General features: G+C 36.4%; 1 protein-coding gene across 6 annotated transcripts in view; it reads left to right on the top strand.

Annotated features, from left to right (window-relative positions):
- Nucleotides 1–2,488: 2,488 nt before the first annotated feature.
- LOC149556699 (calcium-binding EF hand family protein) overlaps nucleotides 2,489–26,987 on the top strand; it is a 39,053-nt gene continuing 14,554 nt past the window's right edge. The window contains exons 1-6 of one of the 6 annotated variants that reach the window (XR_016364748.1): nucleotides 2,555–3,216; nucleotides 15,800–15,846; nucleotides 15,950–15,988; nucleotides 16,092–16,159; nucleotides 16,690–16,913; nucleotides 17,421–17,504. Coding sequence is in view for 2 of the 6 variants with exons in the window: in XM_089831158.1 (XP_089687284.1) it covers nucleotides 2,904–3,216; nucleotides 15,950–15,988; nucleotides 16,092–16,159; nucleotides 16,690–16,913; nucleotides 17,421–17,504 (728 nt within the window). In the remaining 4 variants the exon portion in view is untranslated. Of the gene's footprint in view, nucleotides 3,217–15,278; nucleotides 15,505–15,799; nucleotides 15,847–15,949; nucleotides 15,989–16,091; nucleotides 16,160–16,689; nucleotides 16,914–17,420; nucleotides 17,505–26,987 lie in introns of those variants that run through there. The other 5 variants (XR_016364749.1, XM_089831158.1, XR_016364746.1 and 2 more) reach the window with 5 other exon arrangements.

Raw genomic sequence — 26,987 nt, 5'->3', positions numbered from 1 at the left:
AAGAGCCTATTAGGGTCCACCCTTGATAGGATTTGCTATCATAGTAATTAGAAAACAACATAGGGGATGATCTGATCAAACTAGCTACTATACTTAGGTTTATCTTTGTTGCTCCTTAGACCTATCTACAACCTTGCTCTAGTCTTCCTAGACTTTGCAACTCAAACACAATCACTTACATGCTCGGCACCACTTGCTCTTGCATGCTTTCTCACTTGTGTTGATTGGGTACACTAACTTCTCCTCAACATAGTAACTCCTTCACACTATTACACTTCTCACTTCAAGATTACACTTAGTTCAACTCTCTAGCTCTCTTGCTATTCACTCTATAATCTAACCTTTTTTACCTTGAAACAACACTCTCTTTTATGGTCTCTACTTGCTCTAATTTAAAACCCTAATCTTTGAATTCAAAAATTGAATTCTCAAGCCTATACCTAGGTTGTCCTCTTGTTACTGTCACACACCATTCTTGTTAGATATAACATGTATGTACAACCATCACAAATTTTTTGCAACCACGATAGTTTGCATTGTTGGAAATAATTCAAATTCAAATTTTCTTGTCTATCCTTGATATATCAACACCATCACCAATAAATGCAACAATGAGTGCACTTCTACTTGCTTCGTGACATGACAATCACGAGTATCCTGCTACATGCTTCTTCTTGTTAACTCAACCAATCCATGTTTCTTCATGGTCTGATCCACTCTCATCATTGTGGAGTCATTTAATGCCTTTTGTATAGAAACCAAGCCTAGTGCTAAACATAGACCTTCGTATACATTTGATGTGAGAAGTTGTATCCCAAGGGGTATACCATTGTTAATGTGATATCCAAATATCTTCAAGAGTTAACAAGAAGTCTCAAGAGCCAAGTGGTTGTCTTCTAGGAAGAGTGATTATGCAAGTTTTTGGGCAGTGGGTTAAGAAAAACCTTGCTTCTATGTTGTCTCTACATTAGAAGTTTTAAATTCTGTAGAGAATAACAAACTCAACTTAGAATGAAGAGAGTGAACAATGCACAAACATGATAATTATCATGAAAAAGATGGAGGAATTTGCTTATTATAGGGAACACTCCATTGATTTTGTGGACAATCAATTTTGAATTCAAATTATGATGAGGAAGAATCAATCATTTTAGGCAACACTTGCACTTGATTTGCATTAATTTTGTAATCTATGTGATGGATTCATGAATTCAAATTTGTATATTTTATTTGCATTCTTTTTTTGTTTTATTGGTGAGCCTTACACCATTTGCTATTTATGCAGGTAAGAATTGTAGCTAGAGTTATTGCTTGAGGATGCCATTGTAATTACAGGCAATTGTGCAAAAGAGCACTGCAAGTCCAAATATATTTATATCAAAACATATTATGCACCAATAGCTGTGCATATGTAGATGACTCAAAATTTTATGCACAAATAGTTGTGCTTGTGGGTACATAAATCGAATATGTGTTGTGCATAAATAAAATATATTTATATTGTGGGAGCAATGCATTGTAATTGTAAACAATGTACCTTTAAGAAAAAAAGAGTGCAACCTTTTTTTGCATGTTAATGTGTATTAGAACCATTATTGCACCAATAGTTGTGCACTTTTAGTGTTTATTATGAGTGACATGGTGAATAGTTATTGGATATGTAAGGAATTACTTTTGGTACTTTTATTTTGTAGGAAATGACTATCAATGTAATTCTTTTTGGGGCCACACATGTTAGGAGTTGTTGAATTTATATAAACACGTATTTGATTTAATATTCATACGATGGAATTAATGTCCATTTTTTAAAAATAAGAGTGCACCAATAATTGTGACTTTAAAGTTGTTAGTACAATGATGACTATCTATAATTGAATGAAACGTATCCTTAGTTGTAATATGCAACCAATAATATCATGGCACATCGATTATGCAAGTATAAGTATCATTTTTGCAAGACCATTGATCTCAATTTTTATGTGGACTCTTTTGAACATCTTGACAAACAACATGTTGGTGTAGCATCATAATTAATGATGTCTTATAAACTAAGCTAAAAAATCAAGAATGATTTAAAATTTCCAATTTAAAATTTGAGCAAAGTGAAGTTAGGATGCTCAAATCATTCCCCTAGACCCTTAACAACTTATTAGATGAAACTCAAATTGATTGAAATAGTAAAATTTAATCACTCATTAATATCTGTCTATGATTCTTGGTCAGAACTTGTGCACCATGCATTTTGAAGGACAACATTGAATGCACAACTAAAATTGGAAAAATATTGCTCGACTATTTGACCCGTGACTAAATAGCAGAATAAATGCACCTAATTTGACGTTTTTAAAAAAAATTGTTAATTAATTTAAAAATTACACAAAAATTGTTAATTAATTTAAAAATCAGAGTTGCATGATTTTTAAATTAATTAACAAATTAAAAAAAACGTCAAATCTGCTAGATAGACATCGCCGCCTATTTGTGCAACAATGTGGAAAGAGGAATTGAAGGAAAGCTAGATATGTGCCAAAACTGGTAAATTTTAGGAGACAAAATTGCAGCATGAGCTGTCGACCATCTGCCTCGATTGCCTATAACTAGTCCGCTGTTTTCCTCGACCAGTTGGCCGCCGCCAAAGCAGATTCAATACACCGCTTGCGCCTCATGTTTATTCCAAAGCAGCATTTTGCTGTTTTTACTTTGCTTGCTTTTTCTGTTTTCTACAGATTCCTGTATATCGAGTGAATTGAACCTATCGCTCTCAAGTTAGGTATTCCGTAGCCTGTTTCGACCGTAATTTCGACGAACTTATTTCCTAAAACATAATTGCCTTCAACTCTGAGCAAGACGCAAGGCACTTGTTGCGAAATTGTAACTGCAATTTGCTTGAAAGGCTTTTCAATATGGCTCTGAGGAAAGCCGTGAATCCTTCTCTTCTGCGACGCTCTGTTTCTCCGCCTACATTATGCCGTTCACTGACTAGAGTAGCGGACCAGGGTGTGGAGAAAGATTGCCGTCGAGAGACAGCATCGGGATTTAGGGGCGAGTCGTGGGCATTCGTGAAGTGGGCTTCGGGATTTGCCTTCGTCGGTGGTTTGGGTTTGTTACACTTTGGCGGTTGGAACGGCAATGCTTTTGTCGCGGATTGTAAATCAAATGAGGTTGCTGACAAGCCATCGGCATCTAAAAAACGCTCAACTGGATATGTTCTTCGAGGTTTCTATTCGAAATTCCCTTTATTTTTATTTAATTTATTTTCGTTTTGCCCTGTCCATCTATGATGACTTACTTGTTTCTTGTAGACGCACAATGAGAAAAACCAAGAAGCCATAGAAACGGATTTATCAGTAAAATTGATTTTCTAATTTCTGATTGCTTCTACGGCTAGTTCTGTAAAATAAGTTTTTTAAATTTCTGAATCCTTTCCATGTCTAGGTTTCTATAAATAGTTTTAGTTTTTGCTTGTAAATGTAGGGTGAGATAATTGGCTGCCTTTCCACCGCTTTCCTGCGGTGCATGTTCAACGACAAATTTCAAGATTATAGACAGGTCGACTCTTATTTGTGTTTGTGTGGTTTATACGCGGATCGCATTCCTTCAGGCTAAATGCAGATCAGTTGTTTATGAAAATTTCTCTCACTTTCATAACAGAAATTACCGCTTTTTAATGCAACAATCATGATATTTCTACCTCTGTAATTCTTGGTTACTTTAGAACGTAGGTCGATTTGCCATACACTTAACCTTTGAATTCCAGACTCTTATATTGCAATAATCAGATTTAGACTTTAAATTCAGTTGCCTATGGAAGTTTTTACTTTACAAGAGAAGACATTTATTGAGATGAGAAGAAATGCCTGTGAGTAATCTTACTTTACAAGGAAAGACATAAAAATGTCAATGAGGTGAGAAGCAGCTTTCAGGTCAAACTGGTAAGCATAATGCATCTGCTCTTTAAGAGCCAGTGTTTATACGGGCAATTAGTTTTAGAGGATATTGTCCCAACTTTGTTTGATAATGATTGTCTTGGTTTAAACTTCTATATGGCAGGTGATGATTGATTTTATTTTATTTTCTCTTGTTCAATTACACGCTGTACAGGTAAACAGGAATTTTTTCACAAAGCATAACGTTCTTTCGTAACTTCTTTCAAAATTTTGTATCCGTCGAAAACTCTAAAATCCGAGTCACGGTTCTTCAACAATTTGTTTTAGTTATCATTTTTCTTGTTAAATTCTGGGTGAAGTTGCTGGTGCTCTTAAACACATCGCGGTGCAAGTTTTGGGCTGCATTGTTTTTTGGGTGAAAGCATGGACAATATTCTTAATTTTTTTTGTTAACTTTATGTCAATGTACCTCAGTAATCCTGGGTTACTGTCACTTGAATATGCCTCATCTTCAATCCACAATTTTCTTGGGATATGCTTGAATTGTATTATAAATATTTTTATTTTAATGTTGGGTCATAACTAAATTCATTTCATCACAAACATAGATATGCTGCATGATCCTGTTACGGGCTGTATGCGAGCCTGCCACTGAAAGCATTATTGTTATTATCGTTTGTTCTTTCAAATATGTGGGAAAATGAGATGATGAAAAGAAAAACTATATCCAGAAGACCAAAATTACATCAGCCTATTTAGTTTTCAATTTGCAGCCACATGGTCTAACATTTGAAAACCAGATAATGCCAGGTAGACTATAAAGTGGTACTGAACATACCAGTAAAGTGCATGCAAATTTGATCAAAGTTGCTATCGATGAAATTAACAGGGGTAGCAACAGGCCTGAGAGAGGTAAAATCTGCTAATAAGTCCATTTGTAACATAAATGCAAAGAAAAATTATTGGGCGCATACTCTATTGTTGTCAAGCATAACAAAAAAGTGACTACAATCACAAATTTCTTGGATTTCTTTGCAGCCATTCTAGAGAGGATGAAAACACTAATTAGAGAAAGCGGGGGAGGAGGCAATCTTGCAAATAATTTACAAAACATGCAAGAAGATGACTACCCACAACCATTTTCTAAGGAGACAAGGATGCAATGAGTGCCAACTCACTGACATCAGGTAAAGCAGTGTGAAACGAAGAGCCTGACCTCAGGCGGCTGCTAGAGAATGGCATGGTTGGGAACATCTTGCAGCTTTTCCAGGAGGACTTTCTCAAAGAGAAAATGCTACTATCACTGGTGTCATACCAACAATTTTTGTCATTGATACAAATGAGAAGAGCAGCAATGCAATCAGTGTTGTCAAGGGTTGGCATACTAAACGACCGAACCGATAGGAAAACACCATCAGAGTATTACCTAACAGTTTCTCATCAGACTCAAAAAATGATAGGGGAAAACATTCGCAGATGCAAATTGGAAAATTGAAAACCAATAAATGGAAGTGGGAACTTTTGACAATACATTCAGTTTTTCTATAGATTAACTTGATTAACTCAATGAATGTTTTAAGTGGGGTAAAGAGTGATGTTAATTAGTACAACATCTCCCAATGGAACTAAAAGAACTAGCAAACAAAGACCATTGACAACCATATTTCAGGGACACAATGATGGCAACAAAAACCATTTGGGATATATTCAGCTGTAATGTTGTGAGAAGCAGATCATTGACCTTTTCTGCCATAAGTTGATTGTGGATTTGTTAATGCCTTGTAGGTTTTTTCACAAAGATTTTATAGATGTGCATATGGGACAGTTGCATATATCCTACCAACAACTCAGCCACCAATACAAATATCAGGAAGATTAATATTACGAGTGCTTCTGTAGGTAGAGGTCTTAATGACACCACCAGCCACAGGGGGAACACCTACACAATGTGGTCTTTGTTTCTCTTTGTATTTGGGTTTTGATATAGACTAGTATTTGCACAAAATTAAACACCTTTACAATATGGTCCCTTTTTTCCTCTTTGCATTTAGCATTTGCATAGAAGCAAATTGGGATAGTGAAAACCAAGAAAGGGAGGGGGTAATGATTGATAGTACTCATGAAATTTCCATTTGATGCAACCTCATCTCTATTTTTTTTAGTGCAGGCATCTCATTTTGTGTGAGGGAGTCCTCTCTAGAGTGTTAATCCCACCAATAAAATCATAGGGGCTTTTAAAGAGTAGCATATGTGATGCAGATTTTCCCTGGTCTGTAAGGAAAACTTTAGCTGCAGCTCATAACAGTGTGCAGGAAATTAAACTAAACTAACAGCAGAGGCAGAATTGATGACAAAATGGACAAGCAGTCTTTATTTTGACCTTGATGACAGTGCAAATTCTCTTCAATGGCTATCACAGCCTAGTCACTGGAACTTGTCTATCTCATCCCAGGAATGCATCCCCTTAATAAACAAATTGATAGTCAAGAAAAGAAGAGTTCCTGAATAAGTCCCTACAGTAGCCACCAACAGCAGTTGCAACAAAACTCCAAAAACAGCCAAGTACAAAATGAAATTGATGGGTAATGGGAGACATGGCATTAAAGGTTCTCCACTTTGTGTACCGCATCTTTTAAAAGAAATGAACCTTGTCATTTAAAGACCTCAGAAACCTGACTGCCATGGCTTGCCCTTCCACCATTTTGGCTAATTTTGAACTTTTTCACATAATTTCTTCCTGTGGCTCCAGCCACTTGTTGGACCCTGAAGTTTCCTCCTTTGCCAATTTGTTCTTTTCTATATTCCCAACTTCTTAGTGGCTTAGACCCATCTCTAGTGGTCTGACTTTCCTGAAAGCCACCGTGGGGATTCTCATTGCTTGTCCTATCTTAAGTTGTGCTTACACATAAATTATTAAAAATAGAAAACACGTGAATAAAAAATATCCACAGGTTTTTCGGCCTTACCTGCATTATTCAATTCAAGCATGCATTACATTTTTTTAGCTTGTATTTTTTCCATTCGAGCATGCATTACATTTTTTTTAGCTAGTATTTTTTTTATGGTTTGCTTCCTTATAACAAATTATTGAGATTCCATTTTCCTCTTCATCTATTTTTGCTGCTATTTCAACTTTTGGCATGCTGACAAAATCATCCCCATAACATTCATTCTTTACAATGTCATCCTCTTTTATGAGGACTTCTTCTCTACCATCAAATATTGGGCCTTCAAAGATCTTCGTCTCTGTTGCTTTATCTCTAATGTGGATTGCTTTCAATATTGCAACATGTTGGGCCACATTTAGTAATAGTTTGCATCATTCTACCTTGCATTCCTCAAACTCTTCTCCTTTCCCATTGTCATTATCAACATTTTGCCCTTCTTTGGGTAACACAATTTGATGTATTTCAGAAATCCAAGACCATAGTTAGTTATGTGTGAAAAATTCTAGAATGACAGAAATGTTGACAAGGGAGTCCTATCCATTTCAAGAAGGTGAATTCACAAGTCAATACATTGAAAAAAGAAATGATTGAGGATAATCTTAGAAGAGTCAACCAATGTTAGAACCTAGGTCACATAATGACATTGTTAGAAAATATTGCCTGTGATGAGTTACTGATTCTACATGACACCTAGCACGTCGACATGCACTCAATCATCTTCATCAACTAATTAGAGGTCTTCAAGTTGATGTGTCTAGATTCACTGCATTTAAAGAGAGGAATAAAGGACAACTATTTTAAGCGATGAATCATTAAATGCTTAGTGAGCAACTTTTCTCCTCATTGATCGATGATCCACTCTCCTGCTAGTGGGTGCCTTGTCCTCTCATTGGACTACCTTGCCCCGCTACTTAATGACACAAAAGCTTTTGCTAGTAAAACCCTAATTAGGGTTCTATCTTGTAATTGTGACCCTTGATTTCATATCAATTTTGACCGCTCATTTTTAGAAGGAGCTCTATAAAAGCCATACCTTCTCATTTATAACAAATAGATAGATAGATAGCACATTACAAGTAAATAGCTCTTGCTGCTTATGGTAGAAGTAGGATAGGAGAAGGATAAGACATTGTTGTAAGACTTTAGAAATAAAATTTGATTTCATTGAAGATATGGTAGATTGATGTTTTTAAAGCTTGTTGCATGGTGTTCTTCCAATTTCTCAATTGTTCGATGAAGTGATTTGATTTCAATGGAGAATGTGATGGTCTTAAGTGAATTTTCATGGCTCGTACTTTTTTCATCTTGTTGATTATGAGCTGCAATGTAAAGTTAGCCTAAGCCCTTTTTATGAATGCTTAACTTTAATCACTGAATGTGCATTTTTTGTTATGATGGTGTTCATTATGATATGAAAATTCTTTGCAGAACCCTTGGAACATTGCACCAATTTTTATAGATTTGTTGCTGAGCATAGCAAAGTAGAACTTGGTTTATTTGGAATTTGTCCATCAAAACAATATCCATAGATGTCATTACCCTTAGGAGTGGATTTAGATCCTTCAAACATCAAGCCAAGGGAGCTCATTTCCATCACAAAGTTGCATGTTTGTAGTAGGAACCTTGGAGTCGATCTTCACAATCTTAACATACGAGGGGGCTTTGTTCAAGAGTGGATAGAGTGGCCATTTGCACTTTATTTTGTGTTGGTAGGTCATAGAACACCCATGAACAGAGTTACGCTAGAGGGACGACTGTAGGTGATCATTGAATTATATCAACTCTTCAAGAAAGGGAAAAATAATCAAGAGTAGAATTATCAAGTGGAGAGCTATTTCAAGAACCACCCTCCATTGTCATGCCATCAACAAAATTGGCATCAGGACCACAAACATCAAAGCGTCCATTTCACAATTAGAGTTTGCTGAAATCAGAACCACAATGTCAAGAAATTCAATTGGTTTGAACTAGTATGACTTTCAAGTCTCAAATTAGAGATGTTAGATCCCTCGTATATCAAAAAATCCAAAAAAGTATAAAATACAAAAACAAAATTCCAAAAGAATGATTTCGCGATGAATGAGTGAACATTTAATATTTTTTATTGTCAAGATGGTCTCCTTGCGGATATTGTTTAGATTTAGGAGGATTTGAATGCACGATTGTACCCATGGTATTTGTCTTAGTTTGCCATATCGGGGAGGTGCTAGACTCATGTGACTACAAGCATGAGGAGATGAATTGCTTGACCTTGTCAAGGATAGAGCTAGTGTTGCAAGGGGAGATCTTCTTTTGGTGTGTTCCAAAGACAAAATTGTGCTCAAGGCCCAATGATTATTACAATGGAAATGATCCTTTCTAATTGAGATTGGTAATATACAACTTGAAGGCATGTTACTTTTCTGTTAGTGTTGGATTCACAATGCACCTCACTTAGAATTCACTTGTCATATATTTAAAAATGTCATCAACCGAGCAATACATCAGTTTAGATTATTGGAATTACCAAGGAAATACATTTGGAATGAGCATCTTAGTCTTGCATCAAAAGGACAAAGCATCTCAATGTCATTAGGCTGTGAAGGAACAAATTAGAAGAAGATAGGACAATTGAATCAAGCATTGAAGTAGATGAAGATTGTTCTTGTGTTACACCTAAAGATAATGCTGTTGGTGTCAAGATCAAAGAAGCCATTAAAGATCGTCTAGAAATGATAAATTATATTCAACACTTGACACTTGGAATCATCAGCAAATGGGGATCAAATTGTTGTTGCAAGTGAAGAAAGACAATTGCAAGACAAATAAAGCTGTTTTAGCAAACATTTGATCTTGCAACAAAAGGAGTATCCAAGAGGAGAAATCCTTGACAATGTAGTGCATCCACATATTTTTAATATGTAAGAATTGTGAAGTGCCTTGGGACAAGATGAAATATCAGCTTATGAACAAGCCACCACAATGCAAGCAAAATTGGACAACTAATTCAAACTGGTGCTAGATCCACTACACAAGATCCAAGAAGAACTTTTAGAAGAAATTGCATAAGAAGAAACGTAAGGTGTTCAGCAAATTTCCATGACAAAAGCAAAATATGAAGTGCAATTCAGGTTGGATCTCTCATATATCAAAAAATTAAAAAATGCGTAAAATCGAAATCTTAAAAAATAAAATAAAAAATTCCAAAAAGTAAGATTTCACAATGGATGAGTGAGTGTTTCATATTACTTGTTGTCAAGATGGTCTCTTGGTGGATATATTTTAGATTTAGAAGAATTTTAATGCATTGTTAGACCTAAGGTATATGTCGAAGTTTTTCCTACTAGGGAGGTGCCAAATTCATGAGACTAACAAGCATGAGGGGATGAATTGCTTGACCTTGTCAAGGATAGAGCTAGTGTTGAAAGGGAAGATTTCCTTTTGGTGTGTTCCAAAGCCGAAGTTGTGTTTAAGACCCAATGATAATTACAATGGAAATGATCCTTTGTCAAGACTCAAGTTGAGGATTTAGAGTCTTATTGAGATTGGTAATTTACGACTCAAAGGCATATTACTTCTTCATTGGTGTCGAATTCGCAATGCACCTCACTCAGAACTCACTTGTCCAATATGTAAAGAGACCATCGACCGAGCGAGCTGTTAGTTTGGATAATTAGAATTACCACGGAAATGCATTTGGAATGAGCATCTTAGTCTTGGAACAAAAGGACAAAGCATTACAATGTTAGTAGGTTGTGAAGGAAGAAAATTAGAAGAAGATAGGACAATTGAATCATGTATTTAGGCAGATGAAGAATGTTCCTACATCACACCTAAAGATGATGTTATTGGAGTCTAGATAAAAGAAGCCATAAAAGACCTTCAAGAAATGAAAAATCATATTCAACACTTGGAATCATCAACACATGGGGATCAAATTGTTGTTGCAAGTGAAGAAATACAATTGTGAGACAAAGAAAGTCGTTTTCGTCAACAATCTTGCTACAAAAGAAGTACTCAAGAGGAGAAATCCTTAATAAAGAAGTGCATTCAGATATTTTTAAGGTGCAAGAATTGTTAAGTGTCTTGGGTCAAGATGAAATACCAGATTATGAACAAGCCACCACAATGAAAGCTAAATTAGACAGCCAATTCCAATTGGTTTTGGATCACTATGCAAGATCTAAGAAGAACTTTTAGAAGAAATTGCACAAGAAGAAACATTAGGTTTGAGAAGTGCACTATCATATTTTTAAGATGTAAGAACTGTTAAGTGCCTTGGGACAAGATGAAATATCAGATTATGAACAAGCCACCACAATACAAGTAAAATTGGACAACCAACTTGAATTGGTGCTAGACTCGCAAAGAACTTTTAGAAGAAATTGCATAAGAAGAAACATCAGGTGTTGAGAAAATTTCCATGACAGAAGCAGAATATGAAGAGGGACAAGATGAAATATCAGATTATGAACAAGCCACCACAATACAAGTAAAATTGGACAACCAATTTGAATTGGTGTTAGGCTCGCAAAGAACTTTTAGAAGAAATTGCATAAGAAGAAACATTAAGTGTTGAGCAAATTTCCATGACAGAAGCAGAATATGAAGAGTGATTCGGGTTGGGTCTCTCATATATCAAAGAATCCGAAAATTGTGCAAAATCCAAATTTTATAAAATGAGAAAAAAAAATCCAAAAAGTAAGATTTCATGACGTATGAGCAAATGTTTCATATTTCTTGTCGTTGAGATGGTCTCTTGGTGGATATTGTTTAGATTTAGTAGGATATGCATTTTTGGACCTCAGGTATTTGTCAAAGTTTGCCATACTAGGGAGGTGCTAGATTCATGAGACTAACAAGCATGAGGAGATGAATTGCTTGACCTTGTCAAGGATAGAGCTAGTGTTGCAAGGGAAGATCTCCTTTTGGTGTGCTCGAAAGCCAAAGTTGTGCTCGGGGCCCCATGATAATTACGATGGAAATGATCCTTTCTCAAGACTCAAGTTGAGGATTTAGTGTCTTATTGAGATTGGTAATAGACAACTCAAAGGCATGTTACTTCTTCGCGTGCACCTCACTTGGATGCATGTGGGGTGATATTTCATCAAGTTTAACTTCCCGATGAAGTGGTGGATGATAAACAAGGATACTTGCCCAAGAACACTTGGTTGTCTCTTCCTTACCCTTGAATTTTAAGTTGATGAACTTGATCATGGAGGTTTTGGAAGTACATGACTATGGATAAACCATGGTTTGGATGGGTTTCCCTAGTTGTTGATTTTTCATGAAGTTTTGCTTGAATTTGACCCTTGATTTTTAAGGCTATGAATTTGATCATAGAGGTCTTGGAAAGATGTGACTATGGATTAACCATGGTTTGGATGGGTTGCCCTAGTTGTTGATGTTTTGTGAAGCTTTTCTTGAATTTGAAACACGCATTTTGAAGGAATATTTTTCGAAGTTTAAAGACACATTTGTAAGACATTGAACAGCAATCAATGCCATGTTACTCTTTTACATCCTAAGAAATCTTGCTAGGAGTATATATTTAGGTCTTTTGAGTCTTATCTGTTTGAATTTTTTTCTTTCGTTAGAGAAGGTTTCCTTTTAGTTTAGGTTTGCTTCAGATGGTTATATTTTACAAGAAAGGTGATACATTTGAAGTACACTAGAGCATATGTGCTTAGTTATGCTGAGTCCATTTCTTGGATAATTATTTGTGAAGTACTTTAGAATTTAAGGTTGTTCTTTTCTGACTTTATCATTTGGTTAGATTGTGTCCTCATCGTGGAAGTTTAATCATTTATTGTGTCCTAACATTTGAATCCTATGACTACTTTATTAACTGCTCTAGTTCATTATGATTCTTGAGTGGAAGTCACAATAAGTGAAATTTTTAAAATCTTTCTGTAGTTCCATTATAAATCTCAAGCCCTTTGTTAGCTTTGTTTTTTACAAGCCAAGAGAGAAGAAAATAATGCAACATCCAAATAAAAAAGTGAAGCAGATAAGATAAAAGATCAAATGATTGGCTTTGGGAAGATGGAAACATCCCTACAGGTGTTCAAGAGAATAATTCGTTACAAGGAGAGTAATCTCTATGTGAATTATAGCTACAAACTAGTTGGGACTACAAACCCCTGATTGGCAGCGAGACAATGTCCAAGATGCTTTTGGAGTTAAGAGATCTACATCGCTAACCATGATGGAATGAAGGGTCTTAATGGTCTAATGAGACAATATCAATTTTTTTTCACCCTCCTAGGTAATCATTGACAAAGAGGTTATGATCCAATACTTGATTCTTCTCCCTTTTTGAGTTTGCTTTCTTGTCTTTTGATTGGCTGGAAGTAATGTCCCAATCATTTTACATATGGAGTAATTTTTATCATTGAATTGTTTAGGAATATTCATTCAAATTGGTGTTAGATGTTGTAACTTTTTCACACAGCTTAATTACGAATGGGGCTCCCACTTTTTTTCTGAATAACCAAGTTTTTTTGCAGATAGTGTTGTCGCTCAATCCTTGAAATACATTGATGATTCATGTTAAGTATGGATTTAGGTGTCATTTGCCTTTTGACTTTGAAAAAGGATGTTTTGTGAGGGATACAGGACTTTGGCCAAGTATGAAAAGGAAATGCATCTTTCAAAGGGATTGCTAGTGAAATTTTAAGTGTTATGCTGAACTTATTATTTGTGGAAATTTCTAGTTTCAGTATGTTTCATTGCGCCTCGAATGGCTAAATTTTGAGTTTGGAAGAACTTACTAGTTTTAGCATTTCCCTATTTCTAGTAAGATTCATTATCCTTGCTTGGCCTAAATTTGTATTTGGACAACTTATTTTTAGTAAGTCTGTTTTTGGCAAGTATATCGTTGGTAACAAGTGAGCATTGATTGAGATGTAAACATAGAGCATCAAGCTCTAAGTTCAGAGGAATGAGCCAACTTAGGCATAGGATCCAAGAAATGCCCCCTATCAAAATGCATTTAGGAGAAGGAATTTTCTAAGTGCAAGGAATTTTTACAATATTGAAAATCCCTTCACAATGCTCCATTTTCGTCCAAGAGGGGGAATTCCTAGAATGCGAGGAATTTCTTTAAAATGAAAAAATCACCCAAGAAGGGGAATTTTTGTAGTGCCAAGAAAAAAAAAATCCCTAGGTGCCAAGGAAAGATTAAAAAAGCAACTAAGAATATGAAAGTTCCTTGACTCTTCAAATGTGCTTAAAGTGAAAGAACATGAAAATGTTGGAAAAAATGGCCTAGTGTTGAAAAATTCCTGGGTGCCAAGGAACGATCAAAATATACAAAAATCCACCTCCGTTTGCTAAGAAGCGGTCAAGGGTGCTAATTCACCATACTAGAGGTATTTTTCCTAAGTGCCAAAATCCTTACCAATTTCTCATTCGTGCCCAAGGTATATAGTGCGTGGAAATGTTGAAATTTGCCTGAGTATGGAGAATTCTTCTGCTCTTGCTGATATGCATTCAAAACATGGATCATGTTGAAATTCGACTAAGGCAATGAATTGGAAATTCATTCTGTAGATCTCAAATCTGCCCATGAAAGAGAGATGAATAGATAAAACATCAAAGGTTCATCTATCCAATCCAAAGACAACATCAGGAAACATGGAGATCTAGGGCGAATGGTGTCCAAGTTCCAAACAGTCCTGTTCAGGCATTCAAGTTTTAAAACCTCAAAAGTTCAAGTGCAAATGTAGAAGGAAGAATGTAACATCTTGAATTTCTCTTGAAATCCAAGACCATAGTCAGGCAGTTTTGTGTAAAAAATATCAAAATGACAAATTGTCAACAAGGAAGTGCAATCCATCTCAAGAAGGTGAATTCTCAAGTCAATACATGGAAGAAAGAAAATGATCAAGGAGAGAGAGTTCGGCTTTTATTTATTTAATCTTTGAGATTTAATACTAGAGGCAATCAAAATTGTTGAGATAAAGTTTCGTTGAACCATTATCAATTTGATAGCCTCTATGTATTATTAGTTTTGGACTTTTACCAAACAATTGCACAAAAATTAACTTCCAGAGACCAGATGAAGGGGCAATGTTGTTTCTGTGCATCATTATTTATTTGTGCCATTGTTTATGCTTGTTTCATATCATTCAGTAAATGCTGTTCTGAGCTATTGCAGTCATGGTTATGTCTGATTTGTATTACTGTTTAAGCAAATAATGGTTGACATTTTAGTAAATTGTCCAAATTATGGCAGTACAGAATGAATTAATGATGCTTTTAGTGGTCTGTAATCAGAATTCTCTTTCACCTTTTTAAAGGTTTTTCCACCATTCATCACACGCCTATCCCAGCTTTCCAGGCATTCACTTTATTTCATCGTTTCATGTTTAAATGTAATCTTTATTGTTCAATGTTCAACATACATGGAATATTTGTTGGCTTTTCTTTGAACCTGAAAATTTGTTTGACATTATGTTAGGTATTATCAAGTTCTCATTCACCTAAACTTCACTACATCTGACAGCATCTCACAGGACTGTAATCCCAACTGATAGTCATTATCTTCACCTGTGATAGTGCCTGCCTGAATGTCAGTTGCCAGAGACAATTTTATGGATGTCAATCTTATTTGATTGACTGATTTGTTTGGAGCTGTATTCCTTACTATTGCTGTTCACTTCCTTCTTGCTGCATCCTCTATGCAGGTTTTTAATTACTACTTATCTTTTTATATACAGATTTTTAGTCTATATTGCTGGAAACTACAAATTAGATGTGTCGACTGATGATATATGGTGGGTTTTGCACAGGGTAGCAGTTTAGTATTTGGGTGTCAGCAGTATAGTGACCTTATTTTTGGTGTTGAAACTTGAAACTCATAGAATCCTTGCTATCTGTTTTTGTATCTGTCTTTGATTTTTGTGTGCATTTTATTGATGCCTGAGCTACTTGTTTTCATCTTGAGTTGGTTATGCTTTTCTATTCTTGCATTCCTTTCAGGGGTTTTCAGAGGATTGTTAGCATTATGACAAGAAAAAGCACTAATGGTAAGGAAAACACCTCAGGTTAATTTGAGGCCCTAGTTCCCTGTGTATTGAATTCATATAACCCTGCCATTTCCTCCTATTAAATCATCTCTCATATTTCCAGAAATACCACTCATCAGAGACAGAATTGAAGACAGGGCAGGTGAAACTATGGCCAACAATGATTTTTTAAACTTCTGATGACGGGTTTGTTTAAATATGTATCAACAGTATACTGATGACAATCTTGTTTTTTTGAATTGAAGATTCATACAGGCGAAGGGTTTTCTTCAACTATGAAAAGAGAATAAGGTTGCGAAGTTCTCCAGAAAAGGTATTTCTCTGTGCTTTTCACCAGTGCTGGTCAGAAGTATATAAGATAATAGAGAGAAGGTTAAAATCTGGTATGGTTCCGGAAAAGGAATTTCAAGCTCTTCCACATCTTGACGATGCATCATGGAGTATAATAAAAAATGTTGATGCAAAAACCTTTTGCACAGTTACACCAAGAAATTCAACTAATCATTGTTGTAGACATACCATGTCTATTGAAGGTCATACTCATCCTGATGAAAGATTATCGACTGTGGGAATACTGAATGGTTGTACTAGTTTTTCATATATATGCTGTTTTCAGTTTTGGATAAAGCACAATCAATTTATTCAGAGAAATGTGCATACTGATGCCCCTGATAGATATAAGAGATGCTTATGTTCATTAGCTGTCATCTGGCTAATATGAATCTTCATACTGTGCTTTACTATTTTTGAGAGATATTTGCTTATATACTGATTTATGGTCTCTCTGTCATCACTTTAAGATTATTGAAGCTACTTTAATGCTGTCAACTCCATTTGCATCAGGTATTTGAGTACTTTGCTTCGATCCAAGGTCCTGATGGAGAATCTCTTATGACTCCCGCTGATCTAATGCGAGCCGTTGTTCCTGTATTTCCACCATCAGACTCAGATGTAGTTAGAGATGGATGTTTAAGAGGGGAACGACCACCTGGAGAACTTATCTGCTCTCCATCAACATTCTTTAAGCTTTTTGACATTGATGAAGATGGTCTTATCTCCTTTCCAGAGTAAGTCATCTTTCAGCTAAAGGTGGAGAACTTATTAGTTCTCCATTAAAATTCTTTAAGCTTTTTGATATTAACAAGGATGTTCTTATCTCCTTTCCAGAGTAAGTCATCTCTTGGCTAAAGGTGTGTTTTACAATGTTTGGGTGTTTTCTGACTGTGAGACTAGCATGCAAATTCATTGTGAGAGTCTATGTGCGTATTTTCTTTCAAAGGGTAGGGCATATCCTTTAGTCAAAATTAATTAATGGCACTCATTTCTATGAAGCCATTATGACCTTACAAAATTTGGCCCTATTATTGCATGTGATAACGCTGTATTCAAAACTGGTGCTTCTGCAATGTAGGTTGCGTGATGCTGTCATGGTTCAACTGATATGTTTGGTCTGTGTAGTAATTCTTTTAGTCATTGTGAGATTCTAGTTTTTTTCCATTTACTTTTGAAACAATGATAAATTTTATGTTTGTCTTAGCATATTGTATGCTCACATGTTTTATTCTGCAAAACAGGTATATCTTTTTTGTAACTCTCTTGAGTGTTCCTGATTCGGATATTTCAGCTGCTTTCAAAATGCTTGATCTGGATCATGATGGGTATGACACTTTATTTAGTTGGACATTTTTATGTGTAGAATTCGGCTTTTATTCTGTTTGTATATGGAAGAAGTAACTGAGACAAACAAACTTTGTTGTATGGTAATCATGTCCCCAGGCTTAGATATCAACTCCATCCTATAATTTGAAATTAGATGCTTTTTAATTAATTTCTGTATTCATATATTACTAATACATATTCAGATAGAAAACCAAGGAGCTGTAGATGAACTGGTTGATCTTTTAATAATCAAAATTATTTCATAGCAGCAGTATGTTAAATTGAAATGTTAACATGAGTGCACTTGTGTTGGTAGCATAGGCTAGCTCTTCTATCTGGTTTGGTCTATGAATATAGTTTTAAGCTTCCCTTGTCTAATCAAATAGAAAAATGTTTACGGGAAAACCTTGTTAGAAATAGGAAATATTGAAGGGCGGGGGGGGTTGTGGTGGTGAATCAGTATTTCACAAACATTAGCCCAAAACTGGATATCTTTAACAGCATTATAACATGCATATGTTTTTAAGTGTATACTCTATTTTCTCTATCTAGAATAATAGAGTAACTAGAGAGATGAATCATAAGCGTAGTATTGTGCAAATCTAGTGTTGGGAAAACTGAAACAGCCAACCCTATAAGATGATCTAAAGGCTTTTCTCTTGTAAATAAGAGAAATATTGTTTTAAGTTTAGTGACCCATTCCGCTCATTAAATCATAAGTAGAATATATATTGTCACTCGAGGATAAGCAAATTTGGGAGTGATAGACTATCATGAGCCCTAATGGACAATGCAAACATATTTCTCAATGTATAGACATACATTTAGAAATATGAACATACATACACATATACCTGAAATAATATTTATATAAATACATAAAGAATTAATCATGTATATTATAAATAGATGACCTTGATCATGTGTATATTTTGAATCTTGTCATTAATCAAAAGGGATGGACAAAGTAGATTAGAGAATGCCAATTTATCTATTCCCACAGCTAAGTACGCTACCCCAAGGGGTGGAATTGTCAGAGGGACATTCTTGCTTACTGGGATGCTACATGCTCTTGGACTAGTTGGGTTGAGGAGTTTGCAAGCGCCCTTTGGAGGCTTTCCTACCAAACTAAATCATGATTGATTATGCAAGATGCATTTAGCCCTCTTCATTTTCTAATCAATAAGAATGAATCTAATAATGTATTATGTGTATACTTTGTGTATTCTTCATGTTATTATGTATCAATGCATATACTTTGTGTCTGCTCTTTGCCTTCATGCATTAGTGTGTATACTTCATGTCTTCAAATATACATGCTTATGTTTTTAAGTTTCTACTCTATTTTCTTTATCTGGAATAATAGAGTAACTAGAGAGATGAATCATAAGCATAGTATCATGCAAATCTAGTGTTGAGCAAACTAAAACAAGCAACCCTATGAGATGATCTGAAAGCTTTTCTCTTGTAAATAAGAGAAATATTGCTTTTACTTTTATTCAACCATTTTGCTTATTAAATAATAAGTAGAATATATATTGTCGCTCGAGGATAAGCAAATTTGGGAGTGATAGACTATCATTAACCCTACCTAACAATGCAAACATATTTCTAAACGAATAGATTTAATTTAAATTTTGTTTAATTACTAAATATATGAATTCTTACATCAATCAAATCAATAATTGTTAAATATAATGCTAATAATTATTAATATTAATTAATACTAAATTAATATTTATTAATTTTAATTGATAATTATTAATAATAAGATTAATATAATATTAATCTTAATAATAATAATAAATAATATAAAATGGATAATATTAATAACAATAATAATCAATTTCAATAATAGCAAACCATATTCATATTAAGACCTATAATAAATTGATGTTAATTTTCAACAAAATAATAACTGATGGTAATCGCATTGGTCGAGAGTGGGGGCTATAACTTGTGACTATCATACAATGTACTATATAAGATAATAAGGTTTAGGGACTAAAGGGGCTATACATGTGACCTAATACAAGAGACTAAATAAAAAATGGAATGAAGTAATTCATTAACTTTGGGAGACAAGGGAATAACTATTGGGTTGACATAATTAAGATAGTTTGGAAAGAAAAAACTCATGGTAAATACTTTATGAGGTGACCATAGTTACAACATCCTGAGGGATGGGGGGATGACGAAACGTTGGGGGGGGGGGGGGAGTTTCCAGGATAGGGGAACAAAGGGGCCTTAATTTGGGGATGGCGGGGAACAGGTGGGGTTGTATATGCTATACAATGCATCTAGTACTTAAATGTTAATTATGAATAGATTATTGCAATTTAAGATATAAAGATGTAAACGATTAAACACTTGAACATTGCATTGAATTGTAACATCAAGCATTGAACATAAATAGTCGAATCAACAAATAGCCAGCACTGGGATGTCCCTCCATCCTCGACGAAGGTGGCAGAAGTTGATGGTGCCATTGAGGATGATGAAGGGCGCTCCCCTTAATACGACAAACACATAACAAAAACAAAGAAATAACAATTTGCGAGAACAAAATATGGTCTTATTATTGCCGCAAATGTGAAATTATAGAATTTTGAAATACAATATGCAAACCCACATGGGCACCCTCCTTACAATAATTTGCAACACAGAGCTGCAAACTATCACCCACAGTGGTCCTAGACAATATATGGGCACTCCTTATAAAGACATTTTACACCACCCGAGAAGTTTCTAGACATCAAACCTTAATCCTTGAGACCGACTAACTCTAAAATCACATATCGGGTCGGCCTGATACACCTTTGACACCTATTTTGGAAATTTTGGTTGGACCCAACTTCGAAAGGCCATAACTTTCAAACAATTGCTTTGATTGGCTATTATAACCCCTTTCCGGAATCCAATATGAAATTCCTTTTACCACCTTTTCACATCTTCCTGTAATGACCCTTCCCAATAGGCCACTAAACAAATCCCTAAATTTAATACACTGCTGAAGTATATTGCTGAAATAAGGAAATAATAGTGCCAATGTATTCATTCAATGAAAACCAAATGTTTTTACAAATGATATGGCAATTTTCAGCATTGAAACATTATGACATGGCACATTACAGACAACCGTAGCTGGCTGTATACAATTGAGAACTTCTTACAACTACAAACTGAAATGAAGAACCTGGATTGATCAGATACTGGAGACTGACTGCTGAAGATGATATGGTGAAAGTGCAACTCCACTTGAAACTCCAAGCTAGCAATTAAGCACAAGTGAAAGGACTGAAATATCCTTCCCACAGCTGCAATAATTCAAGTGATCTTTCACACCCTCAAAATTGCGTACCAATTGAGAGTTTTCGTTCTCAATGGCCAATTGTGACTACTTGCAGAAACCCTAGGCTCCACAACGCACATAACCAAAAATCAATAATAAATCTCGATGATAGGCAATGAGCCCTCAAGGCCTATTTATTTATTTTTTCTTGATAGGTCGGCCTCCTTTTTAATTTTTTCTCCGCTTCTTCCAGCAACCTCTAGAAGATTGTTTTATTTAATGACTTTATAAAATATATCACTTTATTAAGGTAATAATTAACTCCTCCAAAAATAGGGACATTACAGGTCCGCCCCTCCTAAAATTGCTTGGCCTCAAGCAATCTTAATGCTGGATGCTGCAAAATCACTTCTCCCTCCCAAGTAGCATCTTCAACAGGTAAATTTTTCCACTTAACCAAATACTCTCTGATTACTCTCCTGTGAAGCTGCTTCTCTCTACTATCCAGAATGGATTCTGGCACTAAGATCAGTTTCCCCTCATCATCCAAGGGAGGTAATACTGCATAAGGCATCACATTCTGACCCAACGCCTTTTTGAGGCGTGATACATGAAACACATTGTGCACTCTACTATCTGTGGGAAGCTCCAACTCATAAGCCACCTCACCCACTCGCCTAATGATCCTGAATGGTCCATAATAGCGTGGCTTGAGTTTCTCTGCACCACTCTTCTTGAGAGTGGACTGCTTATATGGCTACAACATGAGGTAAACCATATCATTTACCTCAAAACTATGCTCAGTCCTCTTCTTGTCTGCATACTGCTTTTGTTGGTTTTGAGCTCTAGCAATGTTGTCTCTGAGAGTAGCAACTATATCCTTACTTTCTTGTAATAGTTCACCTGCATGGGGTACTCGACTGTCTCCCAACAACAAATCTAAGAAACTAGGTGCCTCATAACCATAAAGTGCCATGAAGGGTGTCATTTGTATAGTCATATGATATGTAGTATTGTAACAATACTCACAGAGATATATCCATTTGACCCAAGCTCACTGTTGATTTGCCACAAAATTCCTCAAATACCCTTCCACCCATTTGTTTACAATCTCCGTCTGACCATCGGTCTGTGGGTGATAACTGGTGCTAGGTGTAAGCTCAGTGCCACACAATTGAAATATCTTCTGCCAAAAGTGACTCATGAAGCGGCTATCCCTGTCACTCACAATGCTCTGAGGCAAACCATGTAATCTAAAAACCTCCTTGAAGAAGACCTTTGCCACCTGAGTTGCTGAGTATGTAGTAGCGATAGCGAAGAAGTGAGCATATTTTGTTAGCCTATCCACCACCAAATAAATACAATTGCGGCCTTGGGCGCAAGCGCCTGATAAAATCCATAGAGATGCACTCCCACTTCCTGTCAGGAATAGGAAGTGGCTGTAGGAGCCTTGCTGGATAAGTGTGCTCTTGTTTATTCTATTGGCAAACATGACACTCATGCACATACTGCAAAACATCAGCCTTAAGTCCCTTCCAAGTGAACCGTTGTACTAGCCTGTAAGTCTAATTAATACCCAGGATGGCCTGCTGTAGGTGAATTATGGAATGCTCTCAAAATCAACTGCTTCACTTTCGATCTTGGGACTAAGTAAATCCTGTTCATATAAATGATCAAATCATCTATGAGAGTGTATCTGGTGTCGATTGTTGTTCCCTCCACTATAGTAGAGGCCCACGTGTCTTTGGCATATTCTGCTACAATCAAGTGTCGCCAATCCTCTAATATCTGAATCATAGAAGTGAGGTGTAGCCTACGGGATAAAGCATCTGCAACAATATTTTGTGTCCCCTTAACATATGTTATATCAAAATCATATGCCTGTAACTTACTCACCCACTTCTGCTGACGATCATTCAGGTCCCGCTGTCCCAAAAAGTGCCTCAAACTATTATGATCAGTTTTAATACAAAATTTGCTGCCCACAAGATACTGTCTGAATTTGGCCAAGGCATGCATGATGGCCAACATCTCCTTATCATATATGCTGAATGATCTCTCAGGCCCTCTGAGTTTCCTTCTCTCATAAGCTATAGGATGCTTGTCCTGCATGAGTACAGCACCAACTCCCTCTCCAGAAGCATCACATTGAAGCTCAAATGGCTTCGTGAAATCAGGCAATGCTAATACTGGGCATGTAGTCATTATTTCCTTGAACCGCATAAAACAGTCTTGTGCCTCTTGAGTCCACACAAATCCCCCTTTCTTCAACAAATCTGCCATGGGTGCTGCATGTCGTGAGTAGCCATTGACAAACCTGCGATAGAATCCACATAGACCAAGGAACCCTCTTAACTGTGTAAGGTTCTCTGGTGGTGGCCAATCAACAATAGTGCGAATCTTTTCAGGATCCATTCGCACTCCTTCTGCACTAATGATGTGTCCAAGATACAACAGTTCTGTCATCCCCCAATCACATTTGGACTCCTTGGCATACAAGGACTCCCTCTGTAAAATGCTCAATACTGTCTCCAAGTGCTCTAAATGTTCCTGCCATGTCCTACTATAGATCAAAATATCATCGAAGAATACTAGCGCAAATTTCCTCAACTGATGGTGGAATACCTTGTTCATAGTAGACTGAAAAGTGGCAGGTGCATTAGTCAAACCAAAAGGCATCACTACAAACTCAAAATGCCCACAATGACATCTGAAAGCAGTTTTTTCAATATCCTGCTCTCGAACTCTGATCTGGTGATAGCCTGATCTCAAATCAATTTTTGTGAAATAACAAGCCCCATGCAATTCGTCTATCAGCTCATCGATGCGTGGGATGGGATACTTGTTCTTTATAGTTCTCTTATTCAACACCCTATAATCATACACATTTGTAGAGTTCCATCCTTCTTTTTTACCAAAACAACAAAAGATGCAAAAGGTGACTTACTTGGTCTGATGTGTCCCATTGCTAGCAACTCCTTGATGGTCCTCGAGATCTCATCTTTGAGTCATTTTGGGTGCCGGTATGGTGTAATCATGATAGGCTTAGCGCCTTCCTCCAACTCGATAATGTGCTCTATACCTCTGTCTGGTGGCATGCCTGGTGGAATCTCACTGAATACCTTTTCATACTTGATTCTCAATTTCTGAATATTTGGATGATATTTAGTCTTATTTTGCTCCTCCTGGGTAGGCATCAAGGCGCATATTGCTGCCCACTCTATATTATTATGCCTGGCTAATCTCTCCAACCGCCTAAATGAGATAGTCCTAACATCAACATTACGGATAGCCTTTAGCACATGAGTCCTGCCATCCACTACGAATCGTATCTCCATATCCTCCAATCTCAAGGTAACCTCCTTCAAAGAATGTAGCCATTGCATCCCAAGTACTATGTCCATGTCACCCATGTTGACCACATGATAGTCTGCCTTAAACTCATAGTTGTTTAGGCACAAAGGTAGATCTCGCACCATCCTGTCACAACGAAGAGTATATCCATCGGCTACCTTGACTCTCAGTCCCTCAAACTCCTCAGTAATGAGTCCACGCCTCTCCACGAATCGTGCATCGATGAAATTATGCGTGGCACCTGTATCCAACAGAGTAATAACCTTCTGTCTTGCCAAGACTCCCCGAAATCTGAAAGATCCCTCTCTTTGAATACTAGACAGACGTGCCTCCTGTAAATGTAGCTCTGGAGCCTCTTTTTTCTCAGCACTATCTACCTCTTGTTCACCCTCTGCCTCATCAGGATCCTCATCATGGTGCTCTAAGATGTCTGAATTTGAACCTTCGTAATAAGCCCACATCACCCGGTTAGCCTTCCCCTTAGGCCTCATAGGACAATCATGACCAAACTCATACGGACCTTTGCAAAAGAAGAATAGCTTCTTCCTACGTAGGTCATTAAGCGTTTCCTTATCCCAAGGTGCAGTTGGCTTGCCTTTTGAGTCACTAACCTTCTCTTTACCCTTGCTGAATTCCCCTTTGTTATCTCTAAATGATGAAGAACCCTTTGAACTAAACCGATTTGCTGGAGCTGCAAGTTCCATATTGCGGGCTTTCTTCATGGCTTCTTGTAATGTAGGAGGATCAAAGACCTTTACCCACCCCTTGAGTGGTTCAGTTAATCCCTCTGTGAATAAAATGACTAGCCTCCTTTCTGATATGTCAGGCACCATCACTGCAAGCTTTTGGAAGTCATTGATAAATTGTTCTAAGCCTCCTGATTGTCTCAACTGGGCTAACTCCCAGAAATAAACTTTAGGATTTTTTTTATCAAACCTTTTTATCAATCTATCCACAAACTCCTGATAAGTGGTTACCTGATTGTGTTGCAATGTGATCATGCCATGTGTCCACCAATCATGTGCTGCCCCATCTAAGTGTAAAGTGGCATACTTGAGTGCTTCAAATTCTGTCATAGTCTTCAGAGATAGGAAAGTGTCCACCTTATGAATCCAAGCACGAGCAGTCATTTTTCCACTGCTATCAAATGTGGGTAATACCAACTTGTTGGTGTCTTGTTGCAACTCACTGTGTTTATCTGCTTGCTTCTGCCTGGCAGCTTTGTAGTTTAGGTACCTGTCAAAAGTCCATCCATCCTGTACATATCCTGGTAATGAATCCCACTCATTCCTCTTTTGTCGGAGTTCATCTACAATATCTGTTACCATAGCATCAGGAGTGCGTGTTGGAGTTTCTTCCCTGAATGTAAGACGTGTGGGTCTGTCAACTGTTCCAGACCGTGTCCTATGTTGTGATCCTGCTATGCTTCTGTCATCCTGGTCATTATTATGATTATTTCTCCTATTTTCCCCAATCAAATGTTGCATCATAACCATCATTGCCTGTGTACTTGCCTCTATTGATTGTAGAGCTATAAAGTCTCATCATCATGCATAGTTTTGGGTGGGCTTTGAGAATGTCTCTCAGCCATATTCTTAGTTATGTTGGTTCTTTTGTAAACTAAATTGGCTGCATAAACCCTATCAGGCTGGCAGGAAACCGCTCTGATACCACTCTAATGACCCTTTCCAATAGGCCACTAAACAACACCCTAAATTTAATACACTGCTGAAGTATATTATAAGGAAATAATAGTGCCAATGTATTCATTCAATGAAAACCAAATGTTTTTACAAATGATATGGCAATTTTCAGCACTGAAACATTATGACATGGCACATTATAGACAACCCTAACTGGCTGTATACAATTGAGAATTTATTACAACTACAAACTGAAATGAAGAACCTGGATTGATCAGATACTGGAGACTGACTGCTGAAGATGATATGGTGAAAGTGCAACTCCACTTGAAACTCCAAACCAGCAATTAAGCACAAGTGAAAGGATTGAAATATCCTTCCCACAGCTGCAATAATTTAGGTGATCTTTCACACCTTCAAAATTGCGTACCAATTGAGAGTTTTCGTTCTCAATGACCAATTGTGACTACTTGCAGAAACCCTAGACTCCACAACGCACATAAGCAAAAATCAATAATAAATCTCGATGATAGGCAATGAGCCCTCAATGCCTATTTATTCTTTTTTTCTCAATAGGTCGGCCTCCTTTTTAATTTTTTCTCCTCTTCTTCTAGCAACCTCTAGAAGATTGTTTTATTTAATGACTTTATAAAATATATCACTTTATTAAGTTAATAATTAACTCCTCCAAAAATAGGGACATTACACTTCCTTAGCCTTGTACTGCATATTTATCTTTGTAATGTGTTTCACCTCCTCATGGATGTTCTTCAAATGTTCACCAAAATCTTCCGTTTCCGGACTACTTATTTCTTCTTTATCCAACTGTCTTAATTCAGAAGCATTTCTGGGAGTGCTCCCATATACAATCTAGAATGGTGATTTACCAGTACTCCTGTTGACATAATTATTGTATGCAAATTCTGCTTGTGGTAAAATCAAATTCCAGCCTTTTGGCTTATCTTCAACCAAACATATCAGCAAATTCCCCAAACTTCGATTGACAACTTCTGCTTGTCCATTAGTCTGTGGATGATGTGATGAACGGAACTTCAAGTTTGTCTTCAATTTCTTCCACAATGTACGTCATAATACCTAAAAAAATTGGTATCTTGATATGAAACTATACTCTTTGGTAGATCATGTAGTCTCACCACTTCTCTGAAAACAACTCCGACACATGAACAACATCA

Source organism: Cupressus sempervirens, chromosome 5 (assembly GCF_028749045.1).
Source record: "Cupressus sempervirens isolate cs-2001-9-10 chromosome 5, ASM2874904v1, whole genome shotgun sequence".
Classification (NCBI taxonomy): Eukaryota; Viridiplantae; Streptophyta; class Pinopsida; order Cupressales; family Cupressaceae; genus Cupressus; species Cupressus sempervirens.
Note: the sequence above shows the minus strand (reverse complement) of the source record. Positions and strands in the feature narration are given on the sequence as shown.